General features: G+C 40.5%; 1 protein-coding gene across 1 annotated transcript in view; it reads left to right on the top strand.

Annotated features, from left to right (window-relative positions):
* The first annotated feature begins 2628 nt into the window (after window positions 1–2628).
* The window catches only part of ak5 (adenylate kinase 5), a 71546-nt gene continuing 56902 nt past the window's right edge, over window positions 2629–17272 (top strand). Inside the window, 5 exon segments of the mRNA XM_034207727.1 lie at window positions 2629–3054; window positions 4279–4465; window positions 6533–6700; window positions 9961–10133; window positions 14650–14763. Coding sequence (XP_034063618.1) covers window positions 2995–3054; window positions 4279–4465; window positions 6533–6700; window positions 9961–10133; window positions 14650–14763 — 702 coding nt within the window. The 5' untranslated portion in view covers window positions 2629–2994.

Below are 17272 nucleotides of genomic sequence, written 5' to 3'. Positions count from 1 at the left end.
GAATAAAGTTAACGTCTAAGATAGCTGCTCTTTTTCATGGTTAATTGTTAAGAGATGTTATGTTGACAGTTAGCTGGTACATCATCTCTAGTCAGACACTTTAGTTTAGACACTTTGTGATTAACCATTTAGCTTTTGATAAACTTCAAATACAATGGAGTATGTGCCAGGAAAATGTTGTTGTTTTCTTTTGTTCTACTATACAGGACGTGCTCATTGAAATAATGTGTGCCCTAAATACAAAAAAAGTTATAGCTTTTTCCAACCTTTTTCCGCATAGAAATACAAACATATACAGAATGTGCAAATCACAAACAGATGACATGCTAGTTGTAAATGAATTCAGGAAAAAATACTTTTATGTTATTTCACTTTGGTATTGTAAGGATTTGTTTGGTTTTGTGGTTTCTTGGAGTTGTTTTTCATGTGTCAATTCATTTTTAAGTACACTTAAGGGGGTTAGCATTATACACAGATGACTGCATGTCTAATTCAGCTAATCATAATTCAGTCATATGTGGCAGATGGAAAAAAGAAGATTAGAAGTCAAGTAATGTTGACAGCTTCGTATTCAAATGCCTATCCAGCTAATTGCTGAGGGAATTCATAATGAGAAGTGACATGTACTGTATATCACATGCAGCAGATGTCAGAAGGCGGGTCACGTCTCTGCTGAAGAAGCCTCAGTCTGGCAGCCCTGCAGTACAAGATAAAGCTATGAAAAAAACATATCCTTCATGCAATTTTAATGTAACATTACAATGCAGCAAGTTCAAGGTCTTCTTGAAAAGCAGCATCAAAATCAGATTGAGAAACCGTGGAAAGCCTTTACGGGTCTGATAACCACTTCAATACAGCCGACGTCTCTTGCTTCTGCTGCTTTTTCACCTGCAGCATCAGTCTTTGCCTGCATCGATATCATCATATAGTAATGCCCTCCTTCAAATACATCACAGTAGAAAATGAAAAAGCAAGGATAGTGCGCCAACAAAACAGATTGTGGTTGCATAAATCTAATCACTATGCCATATTCAACCCATAATTAGCATTTATTACTCCTCACTAGTGACATATTCTCACTCATGCTTCCAATGTCATTCAGATTCAACACACTGAGGCTGCTCAACTGATCTAAAGTTGTTCTCTGACACAACAAGGTGACATAGTCAGCTGTCCAGAGGATTAGTGGCCTCCAAGCATCAAATCCTATGGAGCAAACCAGTGGCCTATTCGTGTTGCCTAAAGAAGACTTGATCCAGTGGAATTTGACTTTTGAACCCTTGTTTATATGCTTAACCTAAACTAGACATAAACATTGGTATGCAGGTTAAGTGGTGATCGACCTGGAGCTAAACACTTGCACGCTGCTGCACTGGAGGCTCGTGCCAGTCTTGGTCAAATATGTATATATACTCAAGAGGACACGATCTCTGTTTATATCAATGACGCTTGGTGGTGAAGCGATGCATTTAATGGACCATGTTTCCCTGATGTCAAATGTTTTGATCCCTGACATATTTTCTGTCCAGATAATTCATTACATTACATAACATTACATTAAGCTGATGCTTTTATCCAAAGAGACTTACAATAAGAACAATCAACCAGGGTGCAAACCCGAACAGCTAAAATCCTACAAGTGCAATAGCTTTCAATAAGCCAAACAATTTAACCATGTTTTTTATTGTTTTTTTATTTCTCGTGTTGCAAATTAAAAAAATACACGTAAGGAATTGTACTATATCTTAAATATTTTGGGTTGGAATGCTTTTGCCATTACATTTGGAAAATATCAGGTACAAAGCAATGGTCTCACACAAGGACAAAAGAGTTATTGAACAATATTTACCTACTAGACTTATCCCATCTCTGATAACAGGATTTAAGTGTCATTAGCTTTATTATATGACAAAACCTTCTAAAATAGAGCCAGTGCATTGAGCTTGAAGACCTACTCTGGATTTGGTAAATAGCTTGACAAAAGACAAAAGGGTTACAAATATATGCCCAGGAAGGAATTAGATTTAATTAAAAGCTTGTGAAGTGGACCTTGTGTTTGTGTTACAAACAGGTTAAGGTGAAACTCTGTCCTTCTTGCTATCTGAGCACATGAGGAAAACAACAATAACATGTTTTCTATACCCAAAACAAAATTAAAAGCACCTACTGGGGACCATTAACTCCCGTATCTCTTACAATTTGACTCTTCTGTTAATACCATGGTTAATACCAATAAATATTAAGAAATCAAATAAAAATGTTTACCCTAAAATGTTGTGCCTCTCTCATTGAATGGCTGGCCCCTGGGATGGATTATGTTCATTCATCAGATACACCCACAAATCAACATGTTCATTTTGAAAAACATTTCAAGTGTCTATTCTTTGGATATATTCATTGCAGTAATTCATGCAAACCAGTAATCTGAGACATTGTTTACAATTTGGTGATGATTCAGGTTTTTTGTGTTAATTAAAGAGCAGTTAAAACAGACTGATTTGACCGGGAAAACCAAAGTAAGGGGCGCGAAACGAACACGGCAGGAGGGTTAAAGGCACCTCCGACTGGACCATTACCGCCATATATGTAATCATTGGTGTATTTTCTTTCTGTTCATTACTGTATCTTTCTCTCCAACAAGTTTGGGGGCTGACTGTAGCCGGTGTGAAAAACGCCACGTTGAGGCGGTGCGTGCGCTATTTGGCACAGCGCGCGACCTCTGTGCCAACGTCAGGAGGCACACTGTGCGCGCTGAGGCAGGAGCTGTAGGAGGGGAGACGCATCGCATCACCGAGGAAGGTGGCGCGGTGGCATCGCCTGCAGGAATCCAGTTGTAAAGTCCACACACGAGGCTAAAATGCGCTGAAGGGAAACTGCCTGGAGGTCCGCTGTTAACAGAGATCAACCCTAACGGAACCGAGACACCGGGAGAAGAAAACATAAACAAAGAACCGCTCCGGACAAGTTGTGATTTCAGAGGAAATCCGACTGGAAATGAATACTAACGATGCCAAGGAGTATCTCGCGCGGCGGGAGATACCTCAACTATTTGAGGTGAGATATTCTGAAACATGAGATGATATGTGAAGATTGTGCTGTATGATTCTTACACAAAGACTCATCGCTGCATGAGAGAGTGATGGCAAACACCTCAATACATGTTGTTATGGCTGATGGATTGGCGATGACTGTCCTTACTTATTGATTATAAATAATGGTTTGAAGAAGGGGAACGCTGTGTTTTATGGTGAAATGTATGATAATTACACAAATTGTAACCGAACCAAACAGATTTATTTTTCTTTGACTGATTTAAGAATCTAGATGAAGAATGATTTCGGTAATAATCTATTTTCAGAGGCAGACTGAATTCCATTTGAATGACAAATTAATAGTAAAATACCATTAAAAATACATGTATTGCAATTATTGCAGAAAATAGTATCATGATCTGATTTATTATAATATTAGCCATATTGTATACAGAACGAAAATACTATTAAGTAACTATCCAATTTAATATGAAAGAAGTCTCTACAGGATTATTATACCATTAGAGGTCAAATGCAATCAAGAACAATAAAGACAGCATTACACTCTGAGGAAAAATATAATAATGAGGTATTTATTTTCAACTGTAAATTGTCTCATCCACTTAATTAGACTCAATCCCATGTGCAGTGCAGCTAATGCAAGCAATCACTGCATGTTTATTTACAGCCAGTTCAAATTACACTGAGGAGTGAAGTGACAAATCATCAAAACTGCACTGTAATGTTACTGATCTTCATTATAAGCTATCAGATATGAGCACAGTGGATGGCTTTCAGTGGGGAGAAGCTGTGTGTGTTCATGAGTGAGTTGTTAGAGAGGAGGGTGGGGATGAGGAAGGAAGTCCCAGAGGAAAGTATTGTTTTAAAACATTCATGGTCGGGGGAGCAAATGTCACACAAACATTCACTTGTGTTTTGGAGCGCGGTTCATTTTCTCACATTCATCACTGTGGCTTCTCGACAATAACAGCCTGACAAATCAACACAGAGTCCTGATGACCTGAGCTCAATTACATGGGCTTCTGACAAAAGGGGTGGTTTTGTTTCCCCTGTTGGAGACCAGCCAATGCAACCATGATCTGCACTTCAGAACTTCTCCTCATTATAAAAGGCAGCTGTCGCTGTCACAGAGCAACACAAGATCACAAAGGTGTCATGATGCCTGAACAAACATCTCATTATCCCTCAACAAGTCCTCCTCCTCCTCCTTCATTATTTTCTCCAGAGCCTGCTGACAGGTCTGATGTACTACCGACCCGACGACCCCATCGACTACTTGGAGGGCTGTCTGAAGAAAGCCAAGGAGCTCGGAGGACCAGAAAAAGTGCGGTGGGATACCTTCGTGGGCCAGGAGAAGAAGTCCCTTCCCCCCCTGAATGGCGGCCAATCACGCAGGTCCCTCTTCAGAAATGGTGAGCAGTAAATACTGATTGTACAGAAGCACTTTAGAGCTCAAACATGAATCAGCCAATCGATTATTTGATTAACAGAAAATTCTTATGCAACAATTTTTGATAAGCGATTAATTGTTCAAGGTATGTTCAAGGGGGAAGAAGACAAAACAATGCTGGTTTCTGCCTTTGAAATAAGATCACGTTTTTTAAAGTAGACAGTGGTTCCAGGTCTTTAAGAGGATGCACCACAGTGTTTGTTTGTAAAAAAATATCCAGTGTTGAAAACGAAAAGCTAAAAAGGTAGCACAGACACAAATCTTAAGGAGAAAGTTGACAACATTTAATTTAGCCAATTCATTCTGTCAATTAAATCCTGCTAACGTTTAGATCTGGTGGCCATCTTTATAGCTTGTACTTTCTTTAGGTTAAAGACTGTTGTTGCGGATGAAAAATATCACTAGAATCTGACTATATTATCTTTGAGTAAGCAAAATAGTTCTTCTGATTTATCAATAAATCACAAGTTACACACCAGAATCAAATCACACACATTGAAGCTTCTTCAATTGTTGATTACATGCTACTATAAGAGCCAAAATGTCATATATTTGACTTCTCTCCAATGTATCTGGCAGAAAAACAGCTTCCTCTCCCACACAATAAAAACTGGCTCACTGTTTGCGCAGGAATGGGTGTCGACATTTGTACTGTAACCCTCATGAGCCCTTTTGTAGATGACTTGTTGAAACACTTGGAGTCTTTTTTCCAGGCATGTTGTGAAGCACAGCCGTGTGCATCAATCATTCCTGATAGATTTGGTGGGCCAAAATCGATAGAAGTGTCTCTCTGAGGCATCGAAGCGCCCACAAACAAAACAAAACACAAAGGTTAGAAGAAACCACTGCTGCTGCTTCCAAACATGTTAGAAAACAGAATCCTGTATGCAGATCACAGCTCTCGTCATGTCTTTGATGCATTCACTGACCTGTGGCAGGAAAAGACAGATGAGTGTCTGCAGTGAGTCATTACTGTAATACAGCTTTCCTGGCAGGAAGATGCAAAGCTTGTTTTGAATTTGTATGATATGCAAAAACATTTTTTTAATTCCAACAATCACTTCTTTGTTTGACGGTGCGTGTCAAGCATGGCAGCAATGTACAAAGGCCATGAGAATCAAGAAAAGTTGTTAGTGAATAAAACATGCTTTTGCATATTTTGGCTGACATCTCCTTCACAAAAGAACTTGACAGTCAAGATGTGTTGAGGACGGACGGCTTGAATAAAGTTAGTTATCCCTTTCAAATATCTGAAAAAGATGCCAGCTGCAGCGTTTATTTGCTGGGAAATTAAGCCTGATCAGAGATTCACGTGTCCTGCGGTTCCCCTCTAGGCAGAAAGCCGAAGCCGTGCCATGTTTCAAACGTTTGCTGGAAGAAAAATCTGGTCTCGCTTCTTGAATGATTCCGTACTCTGCGCCATTGACTGTTCAATCTGTTAGAAACGTGCAAAAAGTAAAAAGAGCCTAAAGTTTAGACTCAGGCAAGTGGGTTTCAGGCTTCAGTTATTCTCAACCTTTTTTGTTCTCTGAAGATTTAAAAATATCTCCATCTATCTCTGGCACATGTTCCGTCATCAGTAAAATTTTCAATACCATCCTCATTGTTATAATACAGTGTAAAAAGATAACATTGGTTCTGCATGTAAATATATAGCAACTCTCGGAAAGCATGCAAAATGGATTCTCTTTCTGGTAAATATGTTATTATCTATGCCTCATTCACAAGAGACAGCTGTGCCAAACGGATCGAACATCAGCTTCATCTGTTGGTAAAGCTGATGGTTTTTTATATTTTGTTCTGAATAGGGCTTTGCATCGTTTTATACAATGTGAATAAGCACAAAACTACAATAATTAAGATAACGGTGAGCTTGGAAAACATTTTCTTATCAATACTTGTGTGTGTGTGTGTGTGTGTGTGTGTGTGTGTGTGTGTGTGTGTGTGTGTGTGTGTGTGTGTGTGTGTGTGTGTGTGTGTGTGTGTGTGTGTGTGTGTGTGTGTGTGTGTGTGTGTGTGTGTGTTACAGTGTTGCCCGACAGTCCCAATTTTCCCTACAGAAGGTATGACCGCCTCCCTCCCATCAGCCAGTTTTCCATCGAGAGCGACTCGGACCTGTCGGAGACGGCGGAGCTCATAGAGGAGTACGAGGTGTTCGATCCATCCAGACCGCGACCCAAAGTCATCCTCGTCATCGGTACAGCACCAGCACACACACATTATCAAATCAAATCAAGTTTTATTTATATAGCACATTTATAAGCGATTTTTGGTCGAGCCAAAGTGCTGTATATAAAATAAAAATAGCCTACAGTAGAGACACTTTACAGCAAATACAACAGCACAGATTGTTCAGAATATCAGTATGAGAAAAACGACACCCTCTGTCCTAAGACCCTCACATCGTACAAGGAACAACTTCCAGAGAAAACCCACAGTTGAAGGGGGAAAAATGGGAGAAACCTCAGGGAGAGCAACAGAGGAGGGATCCCTCTCCCAGGACGGACAGTGTGTGTACGTGTGTGTGTGTGTGTGTGTGTGTGTGTGTGTGTGTGTGTGTGTGTGTGTGTGTGTGTGTGTGTGTGTGTGTGTGTGTGTGTGTGTGTGTGTGTGTGTGTGTGTGTGTGTGTGTGTGTGTGTGTGTACGTGTATGTGTACGTGTGAATCTTTCCTGGTACGGTATTTGGAACTTGGCCCCGCCTCTCTGTGTTGCTATCAGCGGGGGGGGGGATCTCGTTGCATGTCACTTCCTGTGTTCGACGCTCACGCTCACGCTCTCCTAATCAGATTTCCTTCTTGGGCCTGCATTAACCTCTCAAACTCTTTCATTAATCTTATAAATTAAGCATGGCAGCTGCACAATGAGAGTCATGACACTGGATGAGCTGGACCGAAAAAAAGCTGCTATTTATAAACCCTCTTAAAAAAAAGTATATTTAGGTTTTTAAATAAGCAAGAAAAGGACTTGGGTGTCTGTTGGAGCTTTTTAAAACCTCCCGACAGCCCTCTGCTGCGGCATGTTTTGATTTTTTGTTTGGACCTGGCTGTTCAGTTTCCCTGAAGTGTGGATGATTGTTATTTGTCCTCGCAGCACAAAAGCCAGTTCCTATCTCGTCTTTGTGAGCACATTGTGCCCTATTTTTTTTTTAAGGAAATGAAGATGGCAGCAGCTGTCATCTCTTTGGATGGTCGTGCCAATAGTTTGTCAGGTTTGCAGAGAGAGAGACGGACTGACAAAGACACGTTCAGGATGAAGCTGGGTCGAACATTGCGAAACTCTCAGATGTGAGATAAAAGTGCACTTTCTTTTGGATACGCACTTTTTATTTTTAGATTACCTCTCTAACGCTTTCAAACTTTCACTTGTTCTTCTTTATTATGTGTGACATTCATATTTGACTAAATCCATGGGCCTTTTATATTAAAAATCAAACAGGTAGTGCACTTTAATGACACTTCAGGGACAATTCATCCCCTTATTTCTTTGGTGTGAGCTGTTGAGTGTCAGAGATATTGTCCGTAATGTCTACCTTCTCACGAATATAATGGAATAAAAATAGATAGCACTGGGCTTGTGGTGCTCAAAGAGGCAAAACATGTGTGACTATTGCCAGCATCCATAGCATATAAAGAACAGTGATATTATGAGCGACTAAAAGGGGTTAGCCGTATCCTATTGATTCATTGATTGATTGCCGTTGAGGTTTTTAAATGTTTATTGACGTTTTGAGCACCAAAAGTAAAGAACCAACTGGATTCATTTTATTGAAGAAAAGGCAAGCATTTCTGCAGCCAATATATTAGATAACATTATGCAACTCACACCAATACGATGATTCAAATCAAAACAGGTAAAAGGAAATGTATGAATTTATAATTTGCGGGTAACTAATAGTCTGTCTAAACTGAACTGATCCATTGATAATAAGATTTGTTGTCGAAATGTCAGATTATTGACTCCATCGGTAAGATTGGGACAAACATCGATACAGAATTTACATCAATCATTATCCCTCAGGATTCAGTCTGAGAACACAGTGTTTCCCCTACCATTGTCGTGGAGGGGCGCTGCGCCCCGCCAACGGAGCCCCGCGCCCCCCCTGAAATAAAAAAAATAAATAAAAAATAATCTTTTTTTTTTAAATATCTTTTTTTGTATATATATATAGCACCAAATTGCAACCAATCTATATATACTGTCACTTTTCACATTGAACATGTGCTCTTTTATTAAATAAACTAAACGTTTTCATTTGAAGTTGTGAGTTTAGTGTTTTTGACCCTAAGAAACTCTGATGCACTAATCAATAACAATAATCCACAGCTCCTCTCTCTGCTCCAGAGGATTTAAAACATATATATCCCAATGCCACCTCCCCCGCTCAGGCAGCACCCCCCCAAAGCAGTAAACCTAGGGGAAACACTGCATCACAATAATGAAATCAGGTTGTCTATACTGTATTAACAGAATCATTTATGAGCAATCACTGATTTGTAATGATTTTCTGCACACTCTTCTCCTCTTCACTATACAAATCATTTCTGACAGTGACACCATGATGGGATAAATGGCCTAGCGACTTTGTCGTCCACATAATTTCACTTTTGATCAGCCCTGGCTTTATACTAGCAGCCATTTTGGAGCGGTTGACATTTCTGTGGAAACAGGAGCCTCTCTAAAATCCTGGAATGACAGGCAGTAAAAGCAGCTTTCCATTTGTTAGATGGCTTTTGCAGAAATGCATAGAAGGCTTTCACTTTCTGACAGCGTGTATGTAACTAAATATGCTTTTGTCTTGCCGTTTATACTTTAGAATGAATTCTGATTATTTTATATGTAACATTGTGTTGCGTTGAGTCCTGTTTTACATCCATGTACTTCTACTTACTATTTTGATAGTTTTATGTCTTATATGTATTTATGTTGCATTGTTGGAGGAGCCTGGGCCACACTACACTGTAGCTACTGTGCATATGACAATAAAACCTTTGAACCTTTTCATCTTGAGATGTTAAAACAAACGCTATCACGACAAATATTGATAAGGATGTCTTCTAAACTATCCATAGAGCTGGGAGCTGTCTTCTCCTGCTGTCGTTACTTTGCACATCCTTCTTCCAATTGAAATTTAAAGATAAAAAAGAGGATTTGGTAGCAAATGTAGGAGGTTCACACATACCTGTTTGCTACCATCCACCCCCCCCACATGCCCTTCTCCCCCGCAAAAACACACACAGTCACGCAGTGAGACACACACTGTCACAAATGATCCAACAGAAGCAGAGTCATGCGCACACGCACACACACACCGCAAACTAACTCTCACATAGTCTGGGCTTCTCTCACTAATACAGCCTCCGCTAACACACCCACACACACAATGTTTCACACTCACACAGACACATTTCAGACACAAAATCTCTCCCAAAACATCAACACTCTCCCTCTGTGTCTAGGTGGCCCTGGCAGTGGCAAAGGAACACAGAGTCTGAAGATCGCCGAGCGCTACGGCTTCCAGTACGTGTCTGTGGGCGAGCTGCTGAGGAAGAAGATGATCCACAATGCCACCAGCAACAGAAAGTGGAGTCTGATCGCTAAAATCATCACCAACGGAGAGCTGGCACCACAGGTAGCACACAAACAGAGAGTGGTGTGTGTGTGTGTGTGTGTGTGTGTGTGTGTGTGTGTGTGTGTGTGTGTGTGTGTGTGTGTGTGTGTGTGTGTGTGTGTGTGTGTGTGTGTGTGTGTGTGTGTGTGTGTGTTCCTAACAGGGAGATTATGAGAGGAAGTGTGTCCAGTCACGCGCAGGTCATTATCACAGTGAGCATGAGCAAAGGGCCTCATTAGAGGGATTCTTATCTGTCTTATGAGCATCCTTGTTTGCAGAGGTAATTACTCAAGATGGGAAAATACATGGGCACAGACCCCCCGTGGATGTTTGCGCATTAATTCAAACATTGTACGAAACACTTTATACTTCCATGAAATTAAGATGACAACGATGATTATTAGGGTTATGGTTTAAATGTACAGATTCAACGACAGAGGGATGATTACAAATAAGCAGAAATCATTTTTTAAGTGTATTTTCTAAGAATCTATTCCAGCCATTGATACAAGGCCATTTAGATAGAGATCTAAATGGAGATAGAGATAAAAGGGACTGGATTTCCAAGACATTTTCATTGCCTTTAGCCCTTTTTCCAAAGAAAGATGATTGGTGCGGTTATATGCATAGTGGTATGACTGCCTCTCAAGGCCTGGTCAGTAGTGGAGCTTTTAAGAATATTCTTTGGCATTGGATGAGCATAGCATTTCCAAACTTTATCTCAGATGACACTTTATCAATTATATTTACTGAAAATGCTCTGATTCCAACAAAAAGCTCTTGAAATAGCCAGTAAATTAACCTCAAGTTTATAGTGAGTATATAGTTATAGTGAGTTTCCATGCTTTAATGTTCAAAAAGCTCTTTATTTGTCTCATACTGCCTGTGCTGCAGCACCTCTTTTCACCCTCTGTCTGAAACCAGAGCCCAGTCTGCTCTGATTGGTTAGCTGGCCGACTCTGTTGTGATTGGTCAACCACTTGTAGATGTCCCGCCCCTTAGCCTTTCACGTACAATGTGTTGGAGCGCTAGCCAATAGGAGCGCAAGTGTTGCATAGTGATTATGTTCCAGAAGTGTATGGGAGAGAAAACTGGGATTTTTGCCTACCATCTACATCACATGTGTCAAACTCAAGGCCCGGGGGCCAAATCAGGCCCTTGGTGGATTTAATTTCGGCTCACAGGATCATTTTTAATTACTATTAGATCTGGCCCGCCGGTATATTGCACGCACACCTTCACTCCATCCTGAGGGTCTCCTCCGCTCAGAGCCTGACCCCAAACATTGATGAACTTGCACCCAAGACGAGATGCCAAGTATCTGGCTTGAACTAGCATCACAGAGCAGCACACTGAGTTTACATGGATGTTTCCTTCTGCACTTTGTCTCTCACGACAACAGGGCATGTTTGGTTTGTTCTTTGAGTGAAATAGTTTTATTGAAGCTGTTGTTGGCCTGTGGAAAAATATACTCATAAGAAATGACTCCGGAAAAGCTGCAGATAGATCCATAAGAAATGAATGCAACTGATTATTTAATGTTTCATGTTGTTTTTATAGGCAATAATTTAAGCTTTGTTAGTTCCAGGTTTAATATGTGCAAGAAGTTCATTTCAATAAGTTTTGCAATGAACATTGAACCAGTCCGGCCCTCGACTAGTACCCATTTTTTTGAGAGTTTGACCCACATGCACCAAAACCTATATAACACACTACAGGAAAGGGCCTCTTCAAAGTACACCGCTGTGGTAGCGAATGACATTTCAACAGGAAGTCGTGGGTTAAAAGCATCTATAACGGATAAAAAGGTGTTAAACAACCTAAGTGATTCTGGTTGTCTGGGCACATTTTAAATTAGCATTATTAAAACACTTGAGAGGGGTCTTTACTGTCAACATGGGCCCTGTGATGCATTAGCGATGCAGCTAGGCTGTATATCGTCCCCCGCCTGATTCGTGACTGGCAGTTCTGAGCTCGCGTCCCCTCGTGAATTATCTTCAATAGCTGCCCACCTCATCATTCATCTTCTGTGCGGCGTCTGGCACACATCTCATCTTCCATCTGGCCGATCCCCAGATCTCAGCCCAGGAAAGATAGAGATAAACAGCAAAGTCGGCTAAGCTGCAGACATGTTCGTTATGATGAAGTGACTTCTGTTGCTGTTAGGTTTTTCTTTTTTCCTGCCATGATTAGTCCAGCAGAGCAGAGGAAATTGGGTTTCTTGATTATTGTTCCGTGTACTGATGAGAAACTCTTGGGTATGGTTGTCACACTAACAGGAGCCTTGATGATAGTGGTGCTTGTTTAGATATTGTTTTGTGATGTGTTGATTGGTGTATTACTGATTCACAGCTTCACCAAGGGGGCCGTCAGTTTGTCTTTTAGTCTGTAAGCATGATCAAAAATAACCCACTAGCTTGATTTTCATAAAATGAGGAAAGTAATAACCCATTAGAGGTATGAAGGGTATTCAAATTATGACATGGATACACTTTTTCCCCCTTAACATTACTATTGAGAGGTCTTTGTGCTACATGGATTTAGTGTTGGAATACAAATAAATGCAAATGAGTTCTCTTCATGCTCTCGAAATACAAAAAGTCAGTGAAAATATTGACAGAGATTTTCATGGCTCACTCTAGAGAAGGTTGAAAAAAATAGCCTTCACAAATCTTCTTTACAGCGTCCCTGCTCGGTAAATCGGACCATCTAAGGAATATGTAAATGCCCCGAAAAGTTACAGTGAAACTCCTTGAATTCTGCAAATGCTTCAAAGAACATCACAGACTCTCAGCCCTTCCTGCTGTTTCTCTGTGAGTCGCTGCAAGGTCACATGACTCAGCATTTATCTGAACTTCCGTTCCCTCAGAAATCAAACAGATGTCCACATAATAACAATCTTGGATGTTTGACAGTCTGGGCTACGATTACAGACTTTAAAAATGTTCATGTTAAGATAGTTTAGCAGGATGCACTGCCACTGGATTTACTCATCAAATCAGATAAAGACCAATCTTTAATGTATGGCAATTTAAAAGGGTTGAGATGTTGTAATTTACTTACTATTGTTCTTTTGCTTCTTTAAGGGAAAGCACAATGTAACAAAAGCTGTGCATCAATTTCAGCTACTAAAAGAAAATTATAGTGTAGTTTGCTTTTTTCCAACTGCCACAGTAATGGTTCATTTTCATTACCATTTTGCAATGACAGGTAAATGATACAGCAAGAGACTACAATCAAACTGCAATTTTAGAAAATATACCTTTTTGCTAGATACTGTCGATCAATATATATATATCTCTTTAACAATCTAAACTTAGCCATAAAGTGGATCAAAGGGCTTTTCGTAATCTTCTACACGTATACCTTAATATGTTTGGTGGGATCCACGTAGATTATGTTTAATCTCTGTGAAGTCTGTCGGGTCGCAACCTTTATTCGGTGCATGGAGGGAAATTGAACGTCTGTGTTACTCAGCGATGGCCACGGATGTTATTTTTAGATCGGAGGCTTGCTCGTGTATCTCTGCCATATCGTATGATGCATTCAGCTCGGGGAAATACATTCGAACATGTCGACCTCCTCCAGCCAAGAGGAAGTAATTCATGCTGAAAGAGGCGGGCACTCTCTCGCTTCAGCTGCAATCACAACAGTGCTGCAGTCAGATATATTAAAAATATAATTGGATATAATCATCACCGAAAGAACGAGATCGCGGATACAAGCGGCCAAGATGGGTTTTCTCCGCAGGGTGGCTGGTGTCTCCCTTAGGGATAAGGTGAGAAGTTCGGTCATCAGGGAGGGACTCGGAGTTGAACCGCTCCTCCTTCGCGTCGAAAGGAGCCAGTTGAGGTGGTTCGGGCACCTGGTTAGGATGCCACCTGGGCGCCTCCCTAGGGAGGTGTTCCAGGCACGTCCAGCTGGGAAGAGACCAAGGGGTAGACCTAGGACCAGGTGGAGGGATTATATCTCTTCGCTGGTTGATGTGGCCAGGGAAAATAAAGTTTGGGGCTCTCTGCTGGAACTGCTACCCCCGCGACCCGACCACGGAGAAGCGGGAGAAGATGGATGGATAATTGGATAATTAGATAACCGATGTATTATACTGTTGAATCCTCCAGTGTCTTTGCAGTTTTCTATTAACCTTCTTTATGACTCTAGATGAGCCTCTCGTTCATTTTCCAGGGGTTTTAACTATACAGCCTTGATGAATCTGGGGATTGAAGCAACATTAACAAAACTAATCTCCCCCTTCATGTTGAGACTGGAAAAGCAAATTACAACTGTGAAGCTTTATGATTAATAATTTGCAGCTGAACTCTCCCAGTGGCTCTCTCAGAACAGCCCACATTGTTAAGCATTCAAATGTAATAAAGGAAAGTGAAGCGTAAACTAGGAAGGCCGTAAACTCAAGCAACAGGCTAATTGTAGAGTTATTGGTATTGATCGAAAATCCAATAAAGCTCCTGTTGATATGGTTATTGTCTTTCGACGATTATACAAAATGAAAAACCCTGTTCCTTTCTCTGTCATCCAGGAGACAACCATAACTGAAATAAAGCAGAAGATCATGAAGATACCAGACGCAAGCGGTATCGTCATAGATGGATTCCCTCGAGACGTTGGACAGGCTTTGTCCTTTGAAGACCAGGTGAGTTTCCATACCCTTTATTTAAATGCACAACATATTTCTATACTTTGTCCAGATGTTTCATAGTTGACAAATACAATTTTTATTTGGACTGAAGCATTTTGAAAAAGTGTAATTATCACACATCCCTTCCACTTTTTATCTCCCTAATGACGGCACCACGGATATTTCCACCTGTGACGATCTAAGACAAATTATGTCTTTCTTTTGGCATCCAGACAAGTTTCAGAGTCCAACAGACAATGAGCTATTCAAGTGGCACCAGCTCGAGCCAAAATATGTAAACAAGTTTGTCACACACCACACACTGGTGCTGTTATCTCTCAGGTTTTATCTCTCAGTGTGAGTTCTGAGGATAGCAGCGTTCGTTGCTCACTGCTTTAACTCACGCTACTTCAGTTTGACGTATTCAGATGCTACACAAAGTCTCCGTTTAACTCAACACTCGTCAGGGTATTTAGACTATAATAATATCTGATCAGTTTTACATTACATTTCCAAGTGACATTCAAACTGTAAAAATGTTTTACCAATAGGGGAGAAGGGGGTAAGTTGAGCCAGTGGGTAAGTTGAACCACCCCCTGTAACCAGGCAACGCCTTACGGCCCGTCCACACAGCGGCGTGCGTTGACGCTTGCCGGCGGGCGTGTCTGACACTCGACCAACAACCAATCACATGAATCTCCCGCCCCGGACACACAAGCAGCGGTTTGATTGGCTAGAGCTTGTACTGGCATATTATTCGATTGGCTGACGCTTCTGCCGAGGCGTCAAAAGTTGAACATTGCTCCGCGTCGCTTCCCACGATGCAGTTCGGCTAAAAGTCACGTCACCCCATTCAAAGCTTCAACGCACGCCGCTGTGTGGACGGGCCGTTATAGTTGTAATGAAGTGACCAGAAATTATGAAAGCTCCTCCCATTTCTCCTTGCCTGTGAAAGAGAGATACTCATTGTGGTCTCGTAAGTAAACATTTTTACAAAAACACGTTTTTTGCTTGTCAAAGTACATTTTCTAGATGTCAGCTATATCGGCTGTCATGTAAAAAAAAAAAGTATCCAGGTTTAAACACATGTATGTTGTATGTTGATGTGTTGGCAGCGTATTAAACCATGTGAATCATTAAGCTAAAGATAACTCTGAATTTTAATGCTAGGCTATTTTTTCTAAAACGGTGGCTATGGGGTAAAGTGAACCACGGGCCTTGGGGTAAGTTGAGCCAGTTTTTCAATGGAGAAATGAATGAAAGTAGGCCAAGTTGATAATAAGAGCTCATTGTAGGCTACATTTAAAGTTGAATTTACCCTGTGTTTGATTGGTAAGATGTATGAAATGGTATCACCATTTGTATGATTACTTTTCCTTTTAACATGTTAAAAAATATCAATCAATTCAATCGAAATTTATATTAAAAATATTTGACAAACTAAGCTTGTATTTGGTTTGTTATTTATTGTTTATAGTTACCTTTAAGATTTGTTGTAGGTATGCCCAGGTTTGAACAGTGGTTCAGTTTCCCCCCTGACCTGGATCAACTTACCCCTACACAAGTTGAGCCACAAGACTTTTTTTTTAAAGAAGTAATATTTTCACTGCCCTTGATCAAACATGAATTATTATCATTGCCATTGATAGGAGACATCCTGAATTATAGGTGTGTGTTTTCATTTTTACTATGTGTCATTTCTCCTTGCTTAGAGGACAGCATAACAAAAACATGGCTCAACTTACCCCACTCTCCCCTACTTATTATTTACATTATACACAACCTTTAAGGTCCTTTGAGCTGTCCTGGACATAATGAAGAATATCGTCTTTTCATTTTCAGATTTACCTAAACTTATTATGAGCAGAACATTTGTTATTTAGAGTTTTAGAATAACAGATACAGTATAACTTGTTGTGGAATATTAAGTGCAGTTCATATACTGTCAATACAAAGTGCATTGTGTCATCAACTATAGGTTGTGGATTACTGTTTTCAAGCTTTGAGTTGAAACTTTGGCCATCTGCCTTCTTAGTTTTTAGCCGTCACCATCTTGGTTTTCTGGAACCCGAAGCAACACGAGATTAAAACCAAACGCTGAATAAGACATTTTTAAAGCGACCAAAATGTACTTTCAGTGGAGCTGCTGATTATTAGACAATGCAGGTTTAAGGCACTTCCCAATTGGCTTTACTTTTCAGACTCCAAAGTTACTACTTGGTTCAGCAACATGCATTTCCTCACATATATATACACATATAGATCCCTGAAGAAAATATTTCATCAGCCAGACAAGCTAGTTTAGTTGATGATTTATTCTCTTGTTGATAGATGATGTATGTTGTGTGGTGCAGTGGGTTGTGCGGTGGTATTCGGATCAGGGGTTCAAACCCCACTGCAGTCAGCATGTCGTTGTGTCCCTGAGACACTACACCCCAAATTGCTCCTGTGGGGATTGTCCACAGTATGGAGTATGTAAGTCGCTTTGGATAAAAGCGTTTAATTAGTGACATGTAATGTAATG

The sequence above is a fragment of the Gymnodraco acuticeps genome, unplaced genomic scaffold (assembly GCF_902827175.1).
Source record: "Gymnodraco acuticeps unplaced genomic scaffold, fGymAcu1.1, whole genome shotgun sequence".
In the NCBI taxonomy this organism is placed as follows: Eukaryota; Metazoa; Chordata; class Actinopteri; order Perciformes; family Bathydraconidae; genus Gymnodraco; species Gymnodraco acuticeps.
The sequence above is the reverse complement of the archived record's forward strand: the minus strand, read 5'-3'. Positions and strand labels throughout refer to the sequence as shown.